The sequence below is a fragment of the Canis lupus genome, chromosome 24, assembly GCF_011100685.1.
Source record: "Canis lupus familiaris isolate Mischka breed German Shepherd chromosome 24, alternate assembly UU_Cfam_GSD_1.0, whole genome shotgun sequence".
NCBI classification, from domain to species: Eukaryota; Metazoa; Chordata; class Mammalia; order Carnivora; family Canidae; genus Canis; species Canis lupus.
The window spans coordinates 9,654,243-9,679,960 of NC_049245.1; the positions used below are offsets into that span (position 1 = coordinate 9,654,243).

The window sequence follows — 25,718 nt, forward strand, 5'->3', positions numbered from 1 at the left end:
TACTACTTTCTTTGATAGTACTTGGGTTAATTTTGCATTTGTTCCCCACGTGCTTACTTGCTATGCCAGATGTTCGAAGAAGATGTCCTTGGGGAGAAAAAATGAGGGGTTTTAAAATGTAGTGTTCTTGAAATGCTCACAATGGTTCAGTGTGTGGGATCCTAAAGGGGCCTGGTTGTTTCTAACCACCAGACTCTCATAATAGAAATACAGTTTCACCCTTATTTGTGTAAACCATCAGGATCATTTTTAAATGTTTGTAATAAAGTTTGTGGCTTATTGTTTAAAATTGAATTTAAGGTAGTAAATCAAAGCTTTTGGTGGCATGCTCCTGACAGCAGGGAGAGCCTGGTAAGTGATCCCTAAGAACTGATCAAAGAGACTTGCTGAGCATTTTTTCCTGTATTTGTGTTTTCGTCCTTTAATCTGGTAGTGTTTCCAATTCCATTCTGAGTGTAATGCACACTCCACCCCCCACTCAAGTCTTCTTGGCGGCATCTGGGATTGTCTTTGCCAAATGGCTCCTGTTCAGGCATAAGCCTGCTTTTACCATCAAGCCTATACAAGGTACGAACAACAGTGATTGTCAGAAAATGGGCATCTTTCAAGATCTTATTCATGCCACATTTTTGTTCCTGTAATCAAATGAAAATTGAAAATGAAAAAAGTAGAATTCACTGAAAAAAATGACCATTTGCCATTTCTGCCTAGGTTCACCTTTCCTGGCCAGTGAGGATGGTGTGCTTGGAGGAGTGATTGTTCTCCGAACTTGCAGATGTTCTGCAGAGTCTGACTCCTCCCAAGATAAGCAGACACTTCTAGGTAAGCTGGACATATACCTTATGTGTGTATTTCTCCTTTTTTTTCAAGACATGGAAATAATTATATTCTTAAGTTAATAATGTAAATCTATGGGAAGGCCAGAAATGCTCTATTGCTATCTAAACATGTCTGTTCTACTGATCTTTTCACATAGGTAAACATGTAAAAGATGAATATTCATTTTTAAGTGGATACTTAAAACATATTTTTCAAATGGGCTTATAGCCTAGGACCTTTACTAATATTAGAACATTTACTAATATTAGCCCAATATTAAGAACATCAGACCGTGTTCCTTGCCGTATTCCACAAAGCATTTGAGTTGACCCATAACAACATTCATGATAACCAACAGAAAGAAGCTTCTTCCTATTCCCCCTCCCCACATGGAATCAGAACCCTGTGAAGAGGTGCTGGTCAGGAGTCTGTTCTGGTTCCATCGCTCATTAGCTATGACGCCTTTGTGCCTCTGTTGTACTGTTCCATGCCATGTTCTTTTCTATAAAATAAGGGTATCCGTCCTGCCTTCCTCAGAAAGCTGTGGTGAAGAAGGGTCAAGTGAGTGTTTTTCAGATTTGCAGATGTCCATCCAGATGTGTGGTTTTGTGTCTAGCCATGTGTACCACTGGGGTTAAAACCAGCTGGTCCTTCATTTCTCAAGGCATGAACCTGTGCCACTGGGGTGCTTTTTTCTCATCCATTCATCCAGAGGGAACATTTTTTAAAAATTTGCATAAGGGTACCACATAAGCTAGGAGGGGACCTTATATGTTATTTTTAATTGACTTTTTAACTAATTATATATACATTCAGAAAAATACACATTATAATAGCAACTGCTTGATAAATAATTATAAACTGAACCCACCAAGTAACCAGCACACAGATAAGAGCTAGAACTTTACTACAACCCCCAAACTCTCCCTGGTAACCACCTCTATTCTTTACCTCTCCAAAATGAACCACTATGCTGACTTCTAACACCATGATTAGTTTCGCTTGGATTTGTATTTTATATAAATGGAATCATAGAATATGTATTATATGTATCTGGTATGTTCAGCCAGTGTGAAGCCTGTTAGATTTAACCATGTTACATGTGGCAGTCATTCATTTTCATTGCTGTGTGGTATTCCATTATACAGATACACTGCTGTGTATTTATCCATTCTTCCCTAAGCATTTTTTTAAATATAAGTGTTATAGATCATCCCTAGGAACTGTGATAGTTTGACCCTTTGTATAAATTTTTCTTACAGAAGGCATGGGTGGTGCCTGATGTGTATTGTATGATTCTTGTGAATTGCTGTAGTACAAGTTGAGTCTGTAAATTAGAAAACCAAGCATTTCTTATGTGTGTGACTTCTGAGGCTAGATCAAAAAAGGTCTTGCTTTCTTACTCTCAGAAAGACCAGCTGCCATGTTGTATGGACAGTGAGGCAGCACTATGGAGAGGTCCACATGGCGAAAAACTGTGACCGCCTTCCAATACGCAGCAAGGTACTAGGGCTTCTTGCCAATAGCCTTAGTTCTGAATGAACTTTCAGATGACTGTAGCCTTACGTAGATTTCTTGGCTGTATCTCATTAGGGAGAGTATAGGTCTATGAACAAGAATCATCCAACAAAGCTACTCCTGAATTCCTCACCCACAGAAACAGATAGTTTTAAACCACTACCTTTTGGGGTAATTTATGCCAAAGTAATTGGCTAACAAACCTTTTAAATCCTCTCACTGCTGAATGGGCCTCTAGTTTGTCTAAAGAGCTACAATAACAAATCAAGGTGCTCTCTTGCATCTTAAGGCAGCTGAGACTATCAGATTGCATAAGTGGATTCTGGTTTTTTTCTTTGGAATCCTATGAGACAAATGAGATCAGTGCCCTCCTACTTTGCAATCCCTAGTCACTCTTTTCTAGAGCATCTTATTAGCTGCCTTACCTCTATTCTTCTCCCACCTCCATACAGTCACCAGACTTTTCTTGCAATAACACATCTGTAGCTAGCCCAGAGAACCTAAATGTGGGCTCAGAAATGGGCAGTCAGGAGAGAAGCAGCCCGCACTGAAGCAGAAAGGGCAAAAATGAGAACCTGACCTAATTGTGACTTAGAGAGACCAATCCCAAGATCAGAGGGATAGTGGTCAAAAGAAGGGCCACATAAGTATATGTAATTCGTTTACTATATGTCTAAGCTAAATGTCAAATAACTTTCTCTGTGTGTTGAAGACAAAATCTAGATCTCTTACTGTCACTCCCTGTTTTCATTTTTTCTCTTGAGGATGCATACATACTCCTGCCTCTGCTGGTCATTTCCCTAGAAGATAGATGGGAACTACTTGACTCGATGGGAAAGTCCTCCCCAGATCTAACACCAGAACATGCTTTCATTGTCATTTCCAGTTAGTCCTTTTCCTCTGCACAGCCTCAACACCCCCAGTTCTGGCCACTCAAAATTTCTTGGTCTTCATCCAGAGGGTCCTGTCTCCTCCCCCCAGTAACTTTCACATGCTTTTACCTGTTCTTGGAATGCCTTGGGCCAATTATATTCCTTCTTTAAAGACCCAGGACAGATATGAATCTTAATGGGATCCTTTGGAAACCCTTTCCCCAGGTGATTTGTTCCTTCCTTGTGCTTTTTTTTGGCAACATGCAATTGGCATCCCTTGTAACACTTGCCATGACACATCCTAGACATGTGTTAAAGTGTCTGTCCTTCCCTCTAGGCCAGCACCTCTTAAGCTTTTTTCTGAGCCCAATTATTTGACTGGAATAGATCACAGATCTTTGAGACCCAGTGACTCACATGACGGATCCAGGGGTTTAAAGTATCTTTCCAAATATCAGAATTCCACTGCCGCTGAGAATCACACCACCATTGGATTGGTGTGGACCAATGGATTGTGAACCATTTGAGGGCAAGTATTTTTTTTTTTTTTTTTTTGTAATGAAAAGTTTGATCAGAAAGGAAATACCTTTCTTTCTTTTTTTTGTATATTTTTTTATTGGAGTTCGATTTGCCAACATATAGCATAACACCCAATGCTCATCCCGTCAAGTGCCCCCCTCAGTGCCTGTCACCTGGTCACCCCATCCCCCCCCCTGCCCACCTCCCTTTCCACCACCCCTTTTTCGTTTCCCAGAGTAAGGAGTCTCTGAGGGCAATTATTGTTCTTGTACCAACCTCCATAATAGGCTCCATTAGTTATTAGGTGAGTGAATTAAGTGTCAAATGGAATTTTGTTATTGATTATTTAGCAGAAATTTTAAATTGATACTCTTCCAGAAAAATGAAATGTCACAAAAAGTATCCTTATAAGCTCTGAAAAAACAGAAACAAAATAAAACCACAAATCAGTATGGCTCGGAAATGTTGGATAATGATGAGTGTCCGGGAACAAGAAGATTTGGAGACAGTTGAAATGAATTGCAGAAGATAGCCTCTGCAAACAGCCTTGTAAAAAGGACAGTTTGGATGTGAATGTGTTTGCAACACCCATCCCTCCACCTCCCACTCCTCAGATCATGAGATGCTGGCAAAGCCCAGCCTACAAATCACTGCTTTAACACAAAGCAAATGCTTCTCTCTGGAGTGAAACAGCTGAAAAGAATTAATTTTCTCTCTGCTTTTAGAGGGAAAAAAAACCCCAATATATATTTTACCTGCTAAAGTACAATTACATACGCTTTCCAGGCCTGTACAGAAGTGCTTTATTGAGGCTGCTGTATATAATACATAATATGGTTAATAATTGTGTAAACAAAGGCACATCAAACCTCCCAGTGGGGGAAAAAAATGAATCTTTTTCTGTTTTAAACTTGCAATTGGAAACAAGTAATTAGAATATATGCAAATGTATGGCCTAAGCAGCCAATCTTACTATATATATGGGTGCATTTCTCTCCTTACAACTTGCCCTTGCAGTGCTGTTGGGAGCCTGACAGACCTTGTGAATGAAGTTCAGGGTCCCTGCCTTAGGATGGTTACTGAGAAGCAGTGAGTATGGGGATCAATGAGAAACAGACTCCATAAATTTAAGGAAAATCTTAAGCAATTCAGAATAGGGAGCATAAGGGCTCTTAGGGGCAAAAAAGCTGTGTTTAGCCAGTGGCCTCTGTGCCACTGTTGGGGGTCCTTCATCCTAAAAAGATTTGAGGTGCATAGTCCAGCCAGAGCCTGATCATCTGATGAACACATCTGGTAATTGTTACTCCTCCATTAAGTTACCCTCACCTTACTCAGAGAATAACTCCAGGTTCCTTACTATCCAGGAATATGTTCATTATGCTGATAATTAAGTGTTGTACATGATCTTGCTTCTAATTGTCCAGCTACCTCTTTTTTCCCTGTTTTTCATCTTAACTATGAAATGTTTCATATATTTTTAAAAGAATGTAATAAATTTGTAAGTTATAAAGAATAATAATAAAATGAACACCTGTGGACCTGCCACCCAGCTTAAGAAATTGCCCATTATCCATATCTTTGAAGCCCCCATGTGGGCCTGACTTTATGTAAATAGTATGTTATATGATTTCTTCTGTGAGAATTTTTGCAGTTTCTTACATAATTACTTGAAAGAATAATCATTCTATCATTTTAGACTTACATCTATCAAACTAAACTATTTTTCACTTGCCAGTTAAAATTAAAGGTGGCATTCCCTCCCACCTTTTATAGAACAGGCAAAGTTCTTTATCAAGTGCTCTTCTTGTCACGGTTACCAAAACATGCTATAGTTAAAAAAAATGTTAGATTGAGTTGATGTTTTCTGGAACATTAAAAAGATAAAAGGTCATTTTACTGTAAGTTAAAATTCCAAACCGCCTTTTGGTTTTACTGACATTAAAAATTTGGCAAGCACACATAAACACATGCACTTCAAAGGAGCTTCATTCTGGGGGCCCCAGCAGTATCACTGATTTCCATTTCATGGCACATGCCGCTATGAGCACTTATGACTAGGCATTCTGTTGGGCTCACGTGATCATAAAAATAACTCTCAGAGAGAGAGCAAATTAGCTATTAGGCTGGTAGTGGGAAAAGAGATACTGATGGATGTTTATCTGATGTTAATAACTTTGTTCTATAAGAGCATCTAGTGTCACGGTTGGAAACATTTCTTTTTAAATTTTTATTTAAGATCCAATTAGTTAGCATACAATATAATATTAGTTTCAGGTGTACAGCATTCCATACAACACCCGGGGAGATGGGGAGAAGCATATTTTTTTAGTGTCTCAGCAATGCTTTGGAATTGTTACATCTTTACTGTAGCCTTAAAATAGAGGCTGGCATTTTGGTTCTTATTTAAGTATCAGATGGAAAGAAGCAAATTAAGTAGTTATTCTTAAATGCAAGGTAAATAGGCAGATGCGATATTTAAACTTTTCAACAACAGGTTGCATTAATCTATTGAGGTAGTGTTCTGAGATTTATATTTTTCACAATTGTTTTTTTATTTTTTTTTAAGATTTTATTTATTTATTCATGAGAGACACACACACACAGAGAGGCGCAGAGACACAGGCAGAGGGAGAAGCAGGCTCCATGCAGGGAGCCTGACGTGGGACTCAATCCCGGGTCTCCAGGATCTCGGCCTGGGCTTAAGGCAGCACTAAACCGCTGAGCCACCCGGGCTGCCCAATTAGTTGTTTTTTAAAACAAAAAGATGTTGATTACAAATGGTATAATTTGCTTTGTTTGCTTTATAAAAGAACTTTTTTTACCCTTAAATATTACTAATGTACTTTTTAAAAATTAGAAATAGATGTTTATCTGTAATTTTTTTGTCCATTGTAAGAAGTATTAGTTCTAGCTATAATCTAACTATGTAGTATTTTTATTTGGGCCACAAAATTTTCCATTTGATATAAAGAATACAAAGATTTATGGGTTGAATTCTAGTGATTATGTAATTCCTATTACTGTGGTTCTCCTAAAACTCTCAGAAAAACATTTTGACAAATTTTATAGTCAATTTTCATCTGCTCAAAGGGTAATAGAGATCATTTTAGCATGAAATAAATCCTAAAAAAATATTTGTTGAATGAATGAAATCATGTTTCAATAAAAATTTGTTTCACTGAATGCTTTTCTGTTCAGCAGAGAACTTTCATGTTCCAGCCAGTGGCCCCTATTTCCAGTGGTTTCTAATACAATAAAATGATAAAAAAGGGTGCCTGAGTGGCTCAGTCGGTTAAGCATCCGACTCTTGATTTTGGCTCGGGTCATGGGATCGAGCCCCACACTGGTCTGCCAGTGGGGAGTCTGCTTGAGATTCTCTCTCTCCCTCTGTCCCTTCCCCCTGCTCATGCACACACTCTCTCAAATAAATAAATCTACAAATAAATAAACAAAAGATAAAAAAGGAAGAGAACTGAATTACTATTTGACCCACATCCCTCTCTCCCTTTTCAGTCAGCATCCTTTAGTCTTGAACAAATCAGAGCGAGCCTTGGAAAGAGAAAATAGTTATTTTCTTGGCTTAGTATAACTAAGTATAACTGGGATTCTATAACTCCATCCCTTCTGAAACAGTTTAGTGGTGAAAGTTTTTCAAAGAGGTGAACCAACTCAGAGCTACTTCATGGCCACAGTAGAACATACGAGATGTGAATCCTAAGGATTCTGTGTTAGGACAGTAAAGCATCCCTGTATAAACTCCATTCTCGGTTATAAAGAACTTAACCACAGGGGAAAACTACAGAGATAAGAGGTGGCTCTTCTATTTACAATTCCTCATTCTTCCCATTTTAAAAATGAGCTTATCGGGGTGCCCGGGTGGCTCAGATGGTTGAATGTCTGCCTTTGGCTCAGGTTGTGATCTCCAGGCCCTGGGATCGAGTCCCATGTCTGGCTCCCCGCTCAGTGGGGAGTCTGCTTCTTCTCTCCCTTCCTCTCCTCCTGCACATGCTCTCTCTCTCTGTCTGTCTCAAATGAATAAATAACATCTTTTTTTAAAAATGAGCTTATCTTTATTTAGTAAGATGTAACTTAAAGCACTGTGCAAAACGTCCAAGGGTAAGTCATTCCACCTAATTCTAAGGAGCAGCAGCTGACTTGGCAACTGCCCAGCCCAAGATGGTTCTGATTTTAAAGTTCTGTTTTCCTTGCAAGAAAGTCTGGATGTGAAGCCAGGCAGAGGGGATTTAAATGGGTGCAGGAGCCAGTGCAGCTGGGGGTTGTTAACAACAATTGGAGAACAACAATTTTTTTTTTTAAGGGGTGGCTGAGAGCTTCTCTGGTTAGAGAAGAGAATCCACTTGGTAGAGAAAACTTGCTTGCAACCCTAGTAAAGAAATTTTGTAGCTCTAATATTAACTGGTGAAGATGGTGATTTAAATGTCACCAGGAGCCAAAGCCTTGCGTAGGGGCTGAAGGCTATCTTATATAGTGGAAGGACACCAAGACTAAAAAGTAGAACCACTCTTGAGCATTATACTTGTAGGTAAATTTATTTAATGCATTTAATGTATTAAATGCAACTTTCCACAAAGGCTAGCCTCTAAGATTATGTGCAAATCCATTTCGATGTGCCTGTAATACCATTAGCCTGTGATTTTTTTTTTTTTGAAGATTTTGTTTATTTGAGAGACAGCAAGAGAGAGCAGGAGGAGGAGCACAGGGAGAGAGACAAGCAGACTTAGTACTGAGTGTGGAGCCTGATGTGGGGCTCGATCTTACAACCCTGAGATCACGACCTGAGCCAGGAACAAAATTGTATGCTCAAAGGACTGAGCCATCCAGGGACCTCTAACATGTCTTTCTTGAGGAGCATAGCACAACACATCTTATGTAAGCCATTCTCTGGCACTGGAACAGAGTTGGTATTGATGGCTTTTTTCCACATCACATTTATGTGATATGATGTGTTGTGAAGTCACTTGATAGAGAAACTTACCAAATCTCTATGACTATCTTTCACATGTTTAGGAATCTATTTTAGCATGGCTTTGTGTGTTCTTAAAGTTTTCTGATAGAGATCTTTTAATAGTCTGGTCATTTTCAGTAGCTCCACAGTACCTGGGCTTTGGCTTTCATTCTTTCTTTTAAAAAAAAAAAAATCTATTTATTTTAGAGACAGAGTGAATGGGGAGGAGGGGGAAGAGGAAGAGAGAATCTTGAGTAGACTCCCCACTGAGTGCAGAGCTCAATGCTTGCCTAGATCCCAAGACCTGGGGATCATAACCTGAGCTGAAACCAGAGTTGAATGCTCAATTGACTGAGCCATGCAGGTGCCCATTGGGCTTTGGCTTTCTAAAACACAGGCTTTTCAAATTAGTAGTTGAGGTGTAAACAGTCACCAGCCACTGCCAAAGAAACATACACTTTCACAGGCTCAGACATGTCACTCCAGACCATTCATTTATCCTATATGTTGCTTCAGTTCATGATTCTCTACGTGGGATAATCACACAGGAAAAATCCCAGTATCATGATATAACACCTGCCCAGTTTGCTGTATTATTATTAGGATCATATCTTAATACTCTTAATGTAAATTTCCATTTTAGATGTATGAAACAATTTCAAATTTAATCCCTAAAATCAAGAAATCAATTATAGACTTAGATGTCACTCATGATAAGAAATGCTACTCATTTTTTTTTTTTGCCTTTGTGTAACTATATTTGAGCTAATTTTGTACTATCGTTTGCCAGGTTTTAAGTATAATTTAGGATTTAATTAGACAGTTATAAAAGTTTGTGAGATAAACTGCCCTTGAGACAACAAATGTTTTCTACTCATTTTTAAAAACTCATAGTGGTTTTAGAATTTTTAAATTTGTAATGGGAATAATTTTTTTTGTTTGTTTTAATTGATCTTTAAACACAACGGGCTTTGCCTTAAATAAATGTGTCCAGTGTAAATTTATGTAGGGTCTTAATAAAATTGTGGCCCTTTATAAGATCTGGTATATTTTAGGTAGTCACAAGACATGAAACAATTTGAAAGCATTAGATCATTTCACATCATAATAAAGCATTCTCATGAGGGATAATTAAAAATATATGGTAACATCTCATTACATCAAATTTCAGAAGTTCAGAATGTCATAATCTAAATAGGGAAGAAATTAATTCTTCTTGATAACATAGGTTAAAAGGGTAATTGAGATTCCTAGGGGCATTTTTAAAAAATAGGAAATAAACCAAAATAACACAAAATTCAGAAGTTTCAGGAAAGGATATATGGTGAAAAATAGGTTGTTCTCCATTAAACTCCCTTAACCAACCAGTTCTCTTTATAGTAGCGCAACTACTGTTGCCAGTTCCTAAAATATTTTTCCTGAGAGATACTGTGTATTTATAAATGTATTCATCCATGGTGCCCTTCTACCTTGCCTTTTATGTTAGATAAACTATGTATCTTGTAAATCAGTATTTTTTCAAACGGAAGCATGTTGTATTAATGAGGTCTAACGTCAATTTAGTGAGTCATGTGCAGAATCCTTTAAATACAGTGGATAGAATATAAACAATCCAATAGTATAAACTAATGCATGGTAAGTAAAAGGGTAGGTTTGTTTGTTTGTTTGTTTATTTATTTGAGATTTTATTTATTTATTCATGAGAGACACAGAGAGAGAGGCAGAGACACAGGCAGAGGGAGAAGCAGGCTCCATGCAGGGAGCCTGATGTAGGACTCAGTCCTGGGTCTCCAGGATCACGCCCTGGGCTGAAGGCAGGCACTAAACTGCTGAGCCAGCCTGGCTGCCCAAGGGTAGGTTTTATTTTGTGAAATTTCACTTATATAGAAATATGTTTACTAAGTGACAATGTGTGAGACTTTTAAATTTTGTTTGGTTATATTGTGGTTCATGGTCAGAAAGTTTGAAAAATATTCAGTGTAGGTGGTTCCATATCTACCAAGTAGAGCTTCTTCCTTTGTTTTTAATTGTTGCATAGTATTCGACTGTCTAGAGTACCATCGTTATTTATATACTATGGTATATAGTATACTCCCACCAATAGGCAACTTAACTATTTCCAGTTTCTTCCTAATTAAAACTACTTCAATGAATATCTTTGTAAATATGTCATTTCATATATATAAAAGCATATCTGTAATTACCCAGAAGTAGAATTACTAGATCAAAGAGTATGTCATTTTAGTAACTATAGTCTGTTTTCATTATTTACAGATTTCAAATTTACTAATTTTCCTATTTGCTGAAACTTATTTGTAATTTCAAAATTAGGACTCCCAGCACTTTCACAGTCATTTTTAGGCACATGCAGAGTGATGAAAAATTTGAGTCACCTGACATGCACATTCTCAGCTGAGGTGAACAAGGTGATGCTCTGCCTTCATGTCTCAGCTTTCATAACTGTAAAGAAGTGTCCTTTTTGTAGCCTGTTTGATGCCACATTTTTCATATTTTTGTGCTTTTACTGATGGCTTCACTGTTTAAAAAGGCCCCCAAACAACTCAATAACACCATCAAGTCTAATAACATTCATGTTATTGGGATCCCAGAAGGAGAAGAGAAAGAAGAGAGGACAGAAAATTTATTTGAAGAAATAATAGCTGAAAATTTCTGAATCTGGGGAAGGAAGGAGAAATCCAGATCCAGGACATATAGAGATGCCCCCCCCCCCGCCCCCCAACAAAATCAAGCCAAGGAGGTCCACACCAAGACATACAGTAATTAAGATAGCAAAAAGTAGTGTTAAGTGAGAATTTTAAAAGCAGCAAGAGAAAAGAAAGCAGTTAGAAACAAGGGAAACCTCCATTGAGGCTATCAGCTGATTTTTAACAGAAACTTTGCAGGCCAGAAAGGAGTAACATGATATATTCAAAGGGCTGAAAGGAAACAGTCTGCAGCCAAGAATACTCTTCAGCAAAGCTGTCATTCAGAATAGAAGGAGAGATGGTTTCCCAGACAAACAAAAGTTAAAGGAGTTCGTGAGTATTAAGCCAGCTTAACAAGAAATATTAAAGGGGACTCTTTGAGTTGAAAGGAAAGACCATAAGCAAGAGTAAGAAAAGTACGAAGCATAAAAATGGTAAAAATAAGTATATCTGTAAAAATCAGTCAAGGGACTCACAAAATAAAAGGATGTAAAGTATGAAACCATATACCTAAAATGTGGGAAGGAGAGGAGTAAATAATGAGTTCAAACTTAAGTGCCCATCAACTTAATATAGACTCCAAAATGTAGAAGATGTTATATATAAACCAAAAGGTAACCAAAAAACAAAAACTAGTAATAGGTATGTAAAAACAGAAGACAAAGGAATCCAAGTATATCACTAAAAAACGCCAACTAATTGCAAGAGAAGAGAGCAAGAGAAGAAAGGGACAGAGAAAAGTTACAAAAGCAACTATAGAACAAGTAGCAAAATGGTAATAAATGCATACCTAACAGTAATCATTTTGTATGGACTAAACACTCCAATCAAAAGACATAGGTGATGGAATGGATTAAAATAAAAACAAGATCCATCTATATACTGTCTACAAGAGACCCATTTCAGACCTAAAGGCTCATATAGATTGAAAGTGAATGAATAGAGAAGGACAAAATAGACTTTTTTTTTGTGAAGAAAGCATTGATGAGGGAGAGAGGCAGTGGGAGAGGGAGAGGGAGACTCAATTCCATGACCCCAAGATCATGACCTAAGCTGAAATCAAGAGTCAGACACTTAACCAACTGAGCCACCCAGGTGCCCTTAGGCCAAAATAGACTTTTTAAAAATGATTTTATCTATTTATTCATGAGAGACACACAGAGAAAGGCAGAGACATAGGCAGAGGGAGAAGCAGGCTCCCTGCAAGGAGCCTGATGTGGGACTTGATCCAAGATCCTGGGATCACGCCCTGAGCCAAAGGCAGACACTCAACCGCTGAGCCACCCAGGTGTCCCATACGCCAAAATAGACTTTAAAACAAAACTGTAATAAGAGACAAAGAAAGATACTCTATAATCATTAAGGGGAGAAACCAGCAGGAAGATAGAACAATTATAAATATTTATGCCACCACACGGGAACACCCAAATACCTAAAGCAGTTAAAATAATAAACATAAAGGAACTAATCAGTAATAATATAATACTAATAGAGGACTTTAGCACCCCACTTACTTCAGTGGACATTTGTCCAAACAGAACATCATCCAAACAGAAAATCAATAAGGAAACAGTGGCTTTGAATGACACATTGGACCAGGTGGATTTAACCAATATACTCAGAATACTCCATCCTAAAACAGCAGAGTACACATTCTTTTCAAGTGCACATTCTCCAGAATATATCATATATTAGCCCACAAAACAATTCTCAACATATTCAAAGAGATTGAATTCATTCCATTCATTTCTTCTGCCTAGAATGCTGTGAAACTAGAAATCAACCATAAGAAAAAAAATCTAGAAAGAGAACAAAAACATGGAGGTTAAATAACATGCTAGTAAACAATGAATGGGTCACTCAAGAAATCAAAGAAGAAATAAAAAAATTACATGGAGATATATGAAAATGAAAATACAATAGTCCAAATGTTTGCAATGCAGCAAAAGCTGTTTTAAGAAGGAAGGTTATAGCAATACCGATCTACCTCAAGAAGCAAGAAAAATCTTAAATAAACAACCTAACCTTACACCTAGAGGAGCTAGAAAAAGAAGAACCGATGAAACCCGAAGCCCATAGGAGGAAATAAATAATAAATATTAGAGCAGAAATAAGTGAAATATAAACTAAAAACAACAGCAACAACAATAGAACAGATCAATGAAAGTAGGAGCTGGTTCTTTGAAAAGATCAACAAAATTGATAAATCATTAGCCAGATTAATCAGAAAAGAGGGAGAGGGTGCCAGGGTGGCTTAGTTGGTTGAGCATCTGACTCTTGATCTTAGCTTAGGTCTTGATCTCAGAGTCATGAGTTCAAGCCCTGCACTGAACTCCATGCTGGGTATGGAGCCTAGTTTGTTTATTTATTTTTTAAGATTTTATTTATTTATTCATGAGAGGCAGAGACATAGAGGGAGAAACAGGGTCCTTGCAGGGAGCCTGATGCAGGACTTATCCCCAGACTGGGGGTCATGCCCTGAGCCAAAGGCAGACACTTAACCATTGAGCCACCCAGGTGTTCCTGGAGCCCACTTTAAAAACAAAAACAAAAACGAAAAAAAAAAAAAGATGGAGAGAGAGGACTCAAAATCAGAAACGAAAGAGGAGAAATAAATGACACCACAGAAATAAAAAGGATTACAAGAGAACATTATGAAAAATTATATGGGAACAAATTAGACAACCTAGAAGAAATGGATAAATTCCTGGAAACATATGAATTACCAACACTGAATCAGGAAGAAATAGAAAATTTGAACACATCAATTATCAGCAATGAAATTGAATCGGTATATTCAGTTGAATCAGTAATCAATCAATCAATCAATCAGTAAACAAAGATCCAGGTCCAGGTCCAGATGGCTTCACAGGTGAATTCTACTAAACGTTTAAAGAAGCATTAATACCTATTCTTCTCAAATTATTCCAAAAAAATAGAAAAGGAAGGAAAACTTCCAAGTTCATCTATGAGGCCTATGTTACCTGATACAAAAACATAAAGATAAAGCACTACAAGAGAACAACAGACCAATATCTCTGATGAACATAGATGTGAAAATCCTCATTTAAATACTAGCAAGCCGAATCCAGCAATAATTTAAAAAAAATCACCACAATCAAGTGTTATTCCCAGGATGCAAACATGGTTCAATATTTGCAAATCAATATGATTAATCACATCAATAAGAGAAAGAATAAAAACCATATGATCATTTGAATAGATGCAGGCAAAGCATTTGACAAAGTACAACATCCATTCATGATAAAAACCCAACAAAATAGGTTTAGAGGGAACATACCTCAACATAATAAAGGCCATTTATGAAAACCTACAGCTAACATCATATCAATTGTGAAAAACTGAAAGCTTTTTCCCTAAGATAAAGAATAAGACAAGGATATCCATTCTCACTGCATTTATTCACACAATACTAGAAGTCCTAGCCACAGCAATCAGACAAAAGGATGGAATAAAAGGCATCCAGAATGGTAAGGAAGAAGCAAAACTGACTATTTCTAGATGACATGATAGTATATACAGAAAACCCTAAAAATTCCACCAAAAAACTACTAAAACTAACAGATGAATTCAGTAAGGTCACAGGATACAAAATAATTATACAGAAATCTGTTGCATTCCTATACATAATAATGAAGCAATAGGAGACATTAAGAAAGCAATTTCATTTACAATTGTACAAAAAATAATAAAATACCCAGGAATAAATTAACCAAGGAGTTGGAAGACCTGTACTCTGAAAACTATAAAACACTGATGAAAGAAACTAAAGACACATAGAAATGGAAAGACATTCCATGCTTATGGATTGGAAGAACAAATATTGTTAAAATATACATACTACCCAAAGTAATCTATAGATTTAATGCAATCCTTATCAACAGAATTTTTCAAAGGACTAGAACAAACAATTTTAAAATTTGTATGGCACTACAGAAGACTCCAAATAGCCAAAACAGTCTTGAAAAAGAAAAACTAAGCTGGAGGTATCACAATTCCAGATTTGAAGTTCTACTACAAAGCTGTAGTGATCAAGGCAGTATGGGACTGGCACAAAAATAGATACTTAGATCATTGGAAGAGAATAGAAAATCCAGAAATGAGCCCATAACTATATGGTCAATTTTCCACAAAGCAGGAGAGAATATTTAATGGGAAAAAGACAGTCTCTTCAACAAATGGTGTTGGGAAAACTGGACAGCAACTTGCAAGAGAATGCAACTGGACCGCTTTCTTACACCAAACACAAAAAAATAAATTCAAAATTGATTAAAGACCTAAATATGAGACCTTAAACCATAAAAATCCTAGAAGAGAACACAGGCAGTAACTTCTTTGACATGTCTCTTGAGAGAAGGGAAATAAAAGCAAAAAAAAAAAAAAAAAAAAAAAAACTATTGAGACTACATCAAAATAAAAAGCTTTGCATAGTAAGGAAACAATCAGGGAAACTAAAAGAGAGCATGCAGAATGGGAGAAGATACTTTCAAATGACATATTCAGTAAAGGGTTAATATCCAAAACGTATAAAGAATATATAAAACTAATGCTGTTGACCATGAGTTCAAAGTTAATGAATCAATGTCATACATCCAGAAAATGGAAGAGGAAATTCATCAAATTGTTTGTGATGCTCCTCCAGAAACTGCTAAAGTAACATGTGGTTCATGATAAAGTCGTGGAAAAGCTGGAAAAGTAGCTAAATTTGTGGATTCATGAAATAATGACCAATAAACAGAGCATCAGGGATGGAATTATTGTGAGACTGAAAAGCAAAGAAGTTCATGAGCAGGTTATCCAGGGTCAGGAAAATGTTAAACTCTTCTTTGCTACCGCTGTGTTATAAAGAAAGATTATGTATCTAATTATTTAGAAGAAAAATATATTAAATAAGATGTCTTATACAGAAACATATAAAATAAGGTTACTTATTGTTTGAAAATGTTGTAACCAGAGGCTTATAGGAACCTTTCCGTGAATCTCCCTTATGAGCAATTCCTCAGTATTTACTAATTCAGTGTTCGTAGTAACCAAATGGAGCATAAATACCACAAATTACAAGGAACTATTTTCAAATGGTCGTGCCTCCATAATTGGTAAATGAGCGTGCTTTTTTTTTATCCACCCCCAGTTAACATAACGTTGTTTCAAACTTTTGATATCTGATAACCTGATAGTTGAATAATGGTATTTTGTGGTTTTATTTTGTATTTCTTCTAGTATGAAGAAATGTAGAACATCTTTTCATGTTTCAGAGTCAATTATATTCCTTTTAGTTTTCACTTTTTCCTTATGTCTTTTTCTCATTGATTTGTGGCAGATCTTTATATATGAAGAAAATTAGTCCTTTTTCTAAGCATTTTTTATGCAGATATTTTCCCTAGTGTGTCATTTATCTCTTGACTTTTTTCCCCATATGGCAAAAGAAAATACCATAAACATTTTTAATCTAGTCAAATGTATTGATTTTGTCTTTGGTGACCTTTGGGTTTTGTTAGTTTTAATGGTTAGTATCCAAAATCTATAAAGAACTTAGCAAATTCAACACCCAAAGAACAAATAACCCAGTTAAGAAATGATCAGAAGACATGAATAGACACTTTGCCAAAGACGACATCCAGATGGCTAACAGATACATGAAAAAATGCTCAGTATCAGTAATCATCAGGGAAATACAAATCAAAACCACAATAAGATACCACCTCACACCTGTCAGAATGGCAAAAATCAACAACACCGAAACAAATGTTGGCAAGAATGGGGAGAAGGGGTAACCCGCTTACATTGTTGGTGGGAATGCAAACCAGCGTAATCACTCTGGAGAACGGTATGGAGGTTCCTCAAAAAATTAAAAATAGAACTACCTTACAATCTAGCAATTGCATTACTAAGGTATTTACCCAAAGGATACAAAAATACAGATATGAAGCAGTACATGTATCCCGATGTTTATAGCAGCATTATAAACAGTAGCCAAACTATGGAGAGAGCCCTAATATCCATCAACTGATGAATGGATAAAGAAAAAGTGGTATATAAATACAGTGGAATATTACTCAGCCATCAAAAAAGAAATCTTGTCTTTTGCAATAAGGTGGATGGAATTAGACTGTATTATACTAAGCGAAATAAGTCATTCAAAGAAGACAAATACCATATAATTCCACTCATGTGGAATTTAAGAAACAAAACAGATGAACATATGGGAAGGGGGGGAAATAGGAGATAGGGAAACAAACCATAAAAGACTGAGGATAGAGAATAAACTGAGGGTCAGTGAAGGAGGTGGATGGGGGATGGGCTAGATGCATGATGGGTATTAAAGAGGATACTTGTGATGAGCACTGGGTATCGTATGTAAGTGATGAATCACTAAATTCTACTCCAGAAACCAATATTGTACTGTATATTAACTAACTAAAATTTAAATGAAAATTAAAAGAAATTCTAAGAAAATAATAAAAATAACAGCTTTTCTTAAGAGATATTTAAGAATTGTATTGTGTTTGATATTTTGTTGGTTCTTTGTTGTTTTTAACGAATTTAATCCTCTCAATTTATAACACTGATTATAAATTGTTCGTTCCAAGCTGTATAAATTTCAAAGCAGTAGAACAATGGAGGGTCACCAGGTTTTGGAATCTAAAAGTCCAGTTTGAATTGTAGTTTGTGGACTTACCAAAATAAACTAAGCCATTTTACTTACCTACTCTTAGCCTCAGGTTTCCCATCCAGGCTTTACTGAGTTCTATTACAAAAGACAGTGCCTGGCATATGATGGATTCTCAATGTTAGTTCCTCTCTGTCTCCTGCTTTCCTAAATGCCTTGACCAAGAAATATTTTGTTAAATTGACTGAAGACATACACTTCGATAAATAGGACTTATTTCCAAAAGCATTCTATAATTTAAATCATAAGCGATTTCTGTTGATTTTTTGTATTAGTCTGAACCAGTAACTCATACATACATATTTGAATTGTAGGTATTAAAAATAGTATGTCAATACAATGCACATTGCAAAAATATATTTTTGATGATAAATGTTTGTGAAAAGAGTAAATGAAAACTGATTTCTTAAAAAAAAAGCAACTGAATTTCTAGACAGTTACTTTTAAGAACTCCTAAACTATGTGTAGAAACCCTTCAATATAAAAACAATTATTTTTTTTAGAAAGATTTATTTATTTATGATAGACACACAGAGAGAGAGAGAGAGAGAGAGGCAGGGAGAAGCAGGCTCCACGCCGGGAGCCCGACGTGGGACTCGATCCCGGGACTCCAGGATTGTGCCCTGGGCCAAAGGCAGGCGCTAAACCGCTGAGCCACCCAGGGAGCCCCAAAACAATTATTTAATGAAGTCAGTGTACCCAATTTATCCTGTTTCATAATTTTAAATTTTTTGTATATTACATTTCCTTAAAGGAGGCTACATCTTTAGGGAGAGTAATGTATTTAAAATAAGCACACTTGTGTCTTAAAAAATAAAGTGTAGGGCAGCCCCGGTGGCTCAGAAGTTTAGTGCTGCCTTCAGCCCAGAGCAGGATCCTGGAGACCCAGGGTCGAGTCCCATGTCGGGCTCCCTGCATGGAGCCTGCTTCTCCCTCTGCCTGTGTCTCTGCCTCTCCTCTACATCTCTCATGAATAAATAAATAGAATCTTAAAAAAAAAATAAAGTGTAATGTTCTTATCCTTTACTTTCATAATTAGATCAACCATATTTCCATGTACTTTTTGTCCCATGGCTAATTCATGAGCCACCTTAACATTTGGGGCATAAGGAGAAATCACAATTTTAGAAATGCCTCAACTTTGTATTTAAATACAATTGCTTTGTCACTACTTTAAGGAAATTCAGTAAGACTTGAATGCCTTTGCTCTGTTAGGCAATTTAGAATATCCCAGACCTTGCTCTGGACTTCAAGATTTTTGAAGTTCAAAGCAGATGTGTGAGGAAGAAAAAACATCTGGTGGGGAGAACTTGCTTCATTGCGTGACGCTGTTGTCCTGCACTATTCAGCAGAGCGTCTGTTGAGCAGGTTGGCAGGTTTGATAATTAATTAATGATGAGGGAGTGAGCCACGTATCTGAGAAACTCAGTTTTGCCCCTTACTGCTTCTTTCTTCCCCACATGTCTGGCAAAGCCTTCAGAGTCTAGAATCACTGATCCCACAGTTGTGTCTCAACTCAAACACTTGTCTTCAGGCCTAATTAGCTCAGAGATATAAACAGATGGATGGCTTGGGACTCAGAGAGTTTAATGTTGAGCAATGCAGTTTTATTATCAGAGAATTTTAAAATTTTTGTTGGAGAAGTACATCAAAAGTTTAAAAATGCCTTTAAAAAAAACCATAGAATTTTGAAAATAAATACTCGAAGGTGACAGGGTTTTGTAGGTCTCTCTGATATTTGTGTATTTTTCTTTTTGTAACTTTTTATTAAAGTATAATTTCAAACTTACAGAAAAGTTGCAAGAATAGCTTTTTACCCAGATTCACCCGTTGTTTTTATTTTCCCCCATTTGTTTTTCTATCCTTAGTCCTTCCTTCTCCTTTCTTCCCTCTACACACACACACACACACACACACACACACACACATACACTGAAGTGTGCATTTTTTCCCCTGAACTATTTGAAGGCAAGATGGATGTTAGCTATCTTTACTCCTAATTCTTCAGTGTATATATCTTAAGGACAAGCCATGCTTCTAAATAATTACAGTACAATTATAAAAATCATAAAATTTAATAGTGATACAGCATTATCTAATCCGTAGTCTCTTTTTAAAATCGTCAATTGTCTCAATAACATCATTATGACATCCTCTACTCCTAGACCAGTGCAGGATAGCACATTACATTTAGTTGTCATATCTCCTTTAAATGGGAACAGTTTCTCAACTTCCTTTGTATGTTTTGACTTTAACATTTTTGAAGAGTTCGAACCAGTTATTTAGTAGTGTTCCTGTATCAGACTTGTGTGGTATTTCCTCAAGCAATTTTGGTTCTGCAGTTTGGGCAGAAGTACCACAGAAATGGTGATGTGTCGTGTGGTATCTTACCAGGAGGCATGTGGTGTTGATTTTCCCTTAATTGGTGATGTGAGTTTTGATCATTTGATTAAGGAGGGATGGAGGTTCATTGGTTTCTCCACAGTGAACTTATACTTTCCCCTTTTACATTTAGTAAGAATTTTATGGAAAGATACTTTGAGACTATGTAAATAGCTTGCTTTTCTTCAAATTGGCACCTACTAGTTTTAGCAACCATGATGGTTTTCTAACTTGTTATTTCTTCTGTATTAGTTGGCATTCTGCTTCAAGGAAGAGCTTTCTCTTCTCCCCCGTTTATTTATTCATTTATTTATTTGCATTAGTATGGGCTTTTTGGTTCTTATTCAGTAGTGATAATTCATTACTATCATTATTTATTTTGATACTTAGATTGTCACTGATTTGGCCAGTGAGAGCCCCTTCAGTCTGATGTCTGGGTCATTTTGTTAAGTTGTCATCATTCTTTGAGCACTTCCTTACTTTCTGGCACAGTAAGATGTTCCAGATTCATTTTATATTTTCTCTGCCCCAGCCCTGGAATGAACGTTCTCCAAGGAATCCTGGTTCCTTTTCATGGATAATGGTATTTAGAAACCAAAACTGTGTGTGTGTGTGTTTGTGTGTGTGTGTGTATTAAAGGAAACTACGTTATGGAATATTACATGTGCTAAATCATTGTGTACTGTATGTATGAGTGTGTGGTGCATGTGTGTGTTTAAGGTTACAAGTTTCAAACAGAAGAGCATTTATTTTACATGTAATAATCATAAGTTTTGACAAGAAAGAAATACATTTTTCATTTCACAGTAAATGGCATTACACAGTTTTGAGTACTAAATCATCTTGACATTTATGAAGGACCAAATGGAAAGTAGGGAACTAAGTGTGTTAAAATATAAAGCTATCTTTAACTGTTCTATTAAAAAGCAAAGATTTATTTTCCATCTGTGATCTGAATGTGCCTATTTGTGTTCTCTTCCATGGCAGTGGAATTTCTGTGGAGCCACACGACAGAGAGCATGTGTGTTGGATATATGTCAGCCCAGGATGGGAAAGCCAAGGTAAGTGGGAAAATTGGGGCATAACCTGAAAACCTTGCAGCGGTTGCATGAACCTCTAACCAGTAAGGTTGATAAAAATGTATTTTTTCAGCCTCTGTTGGGCAGTAGCTCTGTGATCTTTAAGAGACCTTGATTAAGAAGAGTTAATGATCCCAAAGAAAAACAGCAGATCTTTTTAGCTTTTGATGACAGAGCAGAGATTAGGAAACACTACCTCCCCTTTGTTTTTCATCTTGTTCTTCCTCATTCATTGTGAATAGCTAGAAAAGCAGAAACTGGGAATTGGGAAGAGAAAATGGGAAGAGAGTTGATGGGCTGATAGGGCTGGGTGGTTTTGCGGGAGCATTGGAATAGATCAAGGAAACAGGTAAAGCCAAGTGCCTAGACAGCATCCTGCATGTGTGAGGGTGGAATTAGCTGAGGTGCTTGCACATATGACTTCTCTAGTGCTCTGGTGTGTTCTGGCGCACCCTGGCATGGTGTCCTTGTGGGCAGAGTCAACAGTCTATGCCTTCTGTGGCATACGCCTGCGGCATGTGTCCCTCAGTGAGTCACAACAGTCACACAGACATATGCAGCTATTCATGTGTTTCTTGGTTTCCCTGTATCCACAATGGGTGAGTCTGGAAGTAAGAAATATAATTTATGGATTTTAGTTTATATTGGCCTCATGTTCTTCTTGTTCATAAAATTTTTAGAAACAGCTGTGGCATATGATGTTTACTTGGTATTAAAGTGCCTCAATTGCAAAGCTATGTAGTTGGGTAGCCTCTTCTAAAGGATATAATTTATTTTGCACATTTGGAAATAAAAGTAAGGAACCTTATGATATAAATGTCTGATATAGATTGAATCATTAACAAATCAAGGATACATGTGACAAATTAAGGATACATGTCAATGTATTGCTTATTTATTTGTCATTTAACTAATGGATCCAGTCTGGCCTCCATATTATCCAGCAAGCCAGTAACATCACAAGGCTTCTGTGAGTAGAGTGTATAAGAGCATTTCATCAGAAAAAGATTGGCTTTTATTTGTAACAGTATTCAGCTGAGTTCTCTTCCTCTTTGTGTTACCTTCATCTAGTACAATAATCATATTCCACTAGTAGATTTATTTCATAAGAGAAGGCACAGAGATTGCTTTGTTTCATAGTATATACAGAAGAAAATTATAGTTGCTTGTTTTAAAGGTGACTTTTGAGGGGCGCCTGGGCGGTCAGTCTGTTAAGTATCTGACCCTTGATTTCAGCTCAGGTCAGCAACTCATGTTCGTAGTTCAAGCCTTGTGTCAGGCTCTGTGCTGAGCTTGGAGGACTGCTTAAGATTCTCTCTCTCCCTCCACTCCTCACCCTCCCCTGCACCCAGTTGTGCTTGTTTTCTCTCTCTCTCTCTTAAAAAAAAAAAAAAAAAAAAAAAAAAAAAAAGATGATTTTTTGACTTGAGAGTACTATTACCTAATAGAATTTTGTGTGATGACTGAAATGTTTTATATTTATATTGTGTTGTCCAGTAGGATAGTCACTAGTCACATGTGGCTATTGAGCACCTGAAATATGGCTAGTATGCCTAAGGAACAGAATTTTAAATTAGTTTAAACCTAATTTAAATTACTTAGTTTTAATTTAGATAGCCACATGTGATGAAATAGCTATCATATTGAACAGCATAGGTTTAAAGAAAGAGTAGAAAATGGTTATTCAAATAAGTATTTTCAGAACATTCTTTTCTTCCCAATAACAAAACCATTCCCAAATATAGAATAAGCTTGATAAGCCACAGTAATGGCTTACAAGGTTTTAAGTTTCTCTCACCTTTTACATATTGATTCTGAGCTAAAATTGCTTTTTAACAAAAGAACATGTATGAGCTAGACCTAAGTATTGAAGCCAGTCTTATGGGGATACCACCATGTTATTAAGTCCTTTGTGTGGAAATGTTCTACTTATCCCTGCTGGTTGTCTGTGGAAGACACCTTACTATTTAACATGAAATATGAGCAGTAAAGAGAATGGAGAGTCTCGCACCGAGCCCAAAGATATTTGGCCTATAGTTGCATTGCTTGACATCTGGTGGACGTGGTTTTCATATTGCTGGTAAATTCTCCAGCTGGTAGTCTTGATTGGGCCAACAGATACAGCTGCTCCTCTGGCCTCACTTGTAAGTTATGTTTTTGACCTTCCTTGCAGAGAGTTAATCCTGCTCCCTTTCTTCCTCCTTTGAGCCCTGTGGCTACAAATGCTTTCCAGAAAGAAAAAAGAAAGAAAAAACAAAACAAAACAAAACAAAAAACACTAATGCTTTGGCTGCTGAATTCTGTTGATCAAAAAAACCCATCTCTTCTGTCATAAAGGCTGGAATTTTATTGTATTGCAAGTAAGACAGTGTTATAAATGAGAAGCTGGGCTCAAAAGGGAAAAGGGCGATAGCAAAGTTTAAAGAAAGTAAGCTTTCAGCCTACTCCTCTGATTTCCTGATTTTTATGAAAAAATTGTTGAATTAATGGCATGCCCTTTCAGCATGATGACTGGTTTGTGAAACATGCTCTCACATGATGTTGAGATCTTTGGTAGCAAATGTGAAAGAAGGCATCTTTATAAACCCCACAACCAAACAACAACAAAATGCACACATTTTTTAAATTTAAAAACTATTTCTAAAAAGTCTTTTTTCCTTTCCTTTCCTTTTTTAAAAATATGGTCTTCTTGTTACCAAACACAGAAACTAAAGCCACCTAGCCAATAGAACATTTTACATAAGCCAGCTATGTTCAGTCCAAAGCCTTGAAGTTAAGCTCACCTCAGAATAGTACTGCTTTAAAAATGCTGGATAATAAATATTATTGTAACAAAAATCCATATGCAATTTGAATACATAGAGGTAGGCTCTTTATAAATTTCTTTCTTCTCTTTTTTATAGAACATCCTTTCAATTATATCATTTAATTTCTAAACATTCTGTAGCATAAGTTAAAGAGGTTTTTTTTTTTTTTATTAAACCAAAATTAGGGCATTGATACCAGTTGCATTTAAAAATCAGATTGCCTATGTCCTACCCAGATAGTAATGAACATTTTTAATAAACACCCAATGTGCATGGACTACTGTAATAAAACAGGTGTTAAAACTGGCATGGAACTTACTCAAGTGTAATAAGTGAAACCTAGGTTTCTTTTACTATGTAGAGGTCACTTTTTATAACAATAGTGAAACTACTGTTATAAAAATTCATTCTTTTTTTTTAAGATTTTATTTATTTATTCATGAGAGACGAGAGAGAGAGAGAGAGAGAGAGAGAGGCAGAGACACAGCCAGAGGGAGAAGCAGGCTCCATGCAGGGAGCCTGATGTGGGACTCGATTCTGGGTCTCCAGGATCAGGCCTTGGGCTGAAAGGCAGTGCTAAACCTCCAAGCCACCCGGGCTGCCCATAAAAATTCATTCTTGAGGAAGAGCAGGCTATTTTATGGTCTTAATGTGTCTCCTCACAGATTTCTTATTAGTTGCAGAGAAAAATAATAAATATATAATGGGGAAACCAGGCAACAGCTTGACCTTGTGATCAAAATTAACGTGACCAGTGAGGAGCAGATGGACATCATGTGCCTCTGTATGTGATAACGTGAGAAAGACACAATATCACTTTTGTAGTATTCCATCTGGAAGTGTATAACCTAAATCTAATCACAAGGAAACATCAGACAAATCTAAAATGAGGAACATTCTATGAGGAAAGAAAAAAGGGACTATATTCTTCAAAAACTGTCAATGTCATAAGAGACAAAGGCTGAGGGAAATGCTCCAGATTAAATACTAGAGTATTGGCAACTAAATGCAATATTTGATCCTAGACTGGATCTTATATGGGAGGGGGGAAATGTTACAAATGCTAGGTCAATTTACAAAATTGGAATATAGATAGTAAAAAAGTATTGTATCATTGTTTAATTTGTTTATTATAACTGTACTGTGGTATAGAAACAAATATCCCCACTCTTAGAAAATACACACTGAAGTATCTGGGGATACAGGACCATAATATTACAGTATCTTCTTGATGGTTCAGAAAAAAATATGTGGATGGATGGATGGTTAGATAGCAAATTGCAAAGTAATGGAACAAAATGTCATCGATAGGTGAACCTGAGTACAGTAAGTATGGCTGTTCCTTGAACTATTCTTTAAT

At 36.6% G+C, this 25,718-nt stretch overlaps 1 protein-coding gene across 7 annotated transcripts in view; it reads left to right on the plus strand.

The window, feature by feature from the left end:
* The window catches only part of TASP1 (taspase 1), a 313,757-nt gene that overhangs the window by 195,579 nt on the left and 92,460 nt on the right, over positions 1-25,718 (plus strand). For all 7 annotated transcript variants that reach the window (XR_005377556.1, XR_005377557.1, XM_038571594.1 and 4 more), the window contains 2 exons: positions 712-822; positions 21,460-21,533. Coding sequence is in view for 5 of the 7 variants with exons in the window: in XM_038571594.1 (XP_038427522.1) it covers positions 712-822; positions 21,460-21,533 (185 nt within the window). In the remaining 2 variants the exon portion in view is untranslated. Of the gene's footprint in view, positions 1-711; positions 823-21,459; positions 21,534-25,718 lie in introns of those variants that run through there.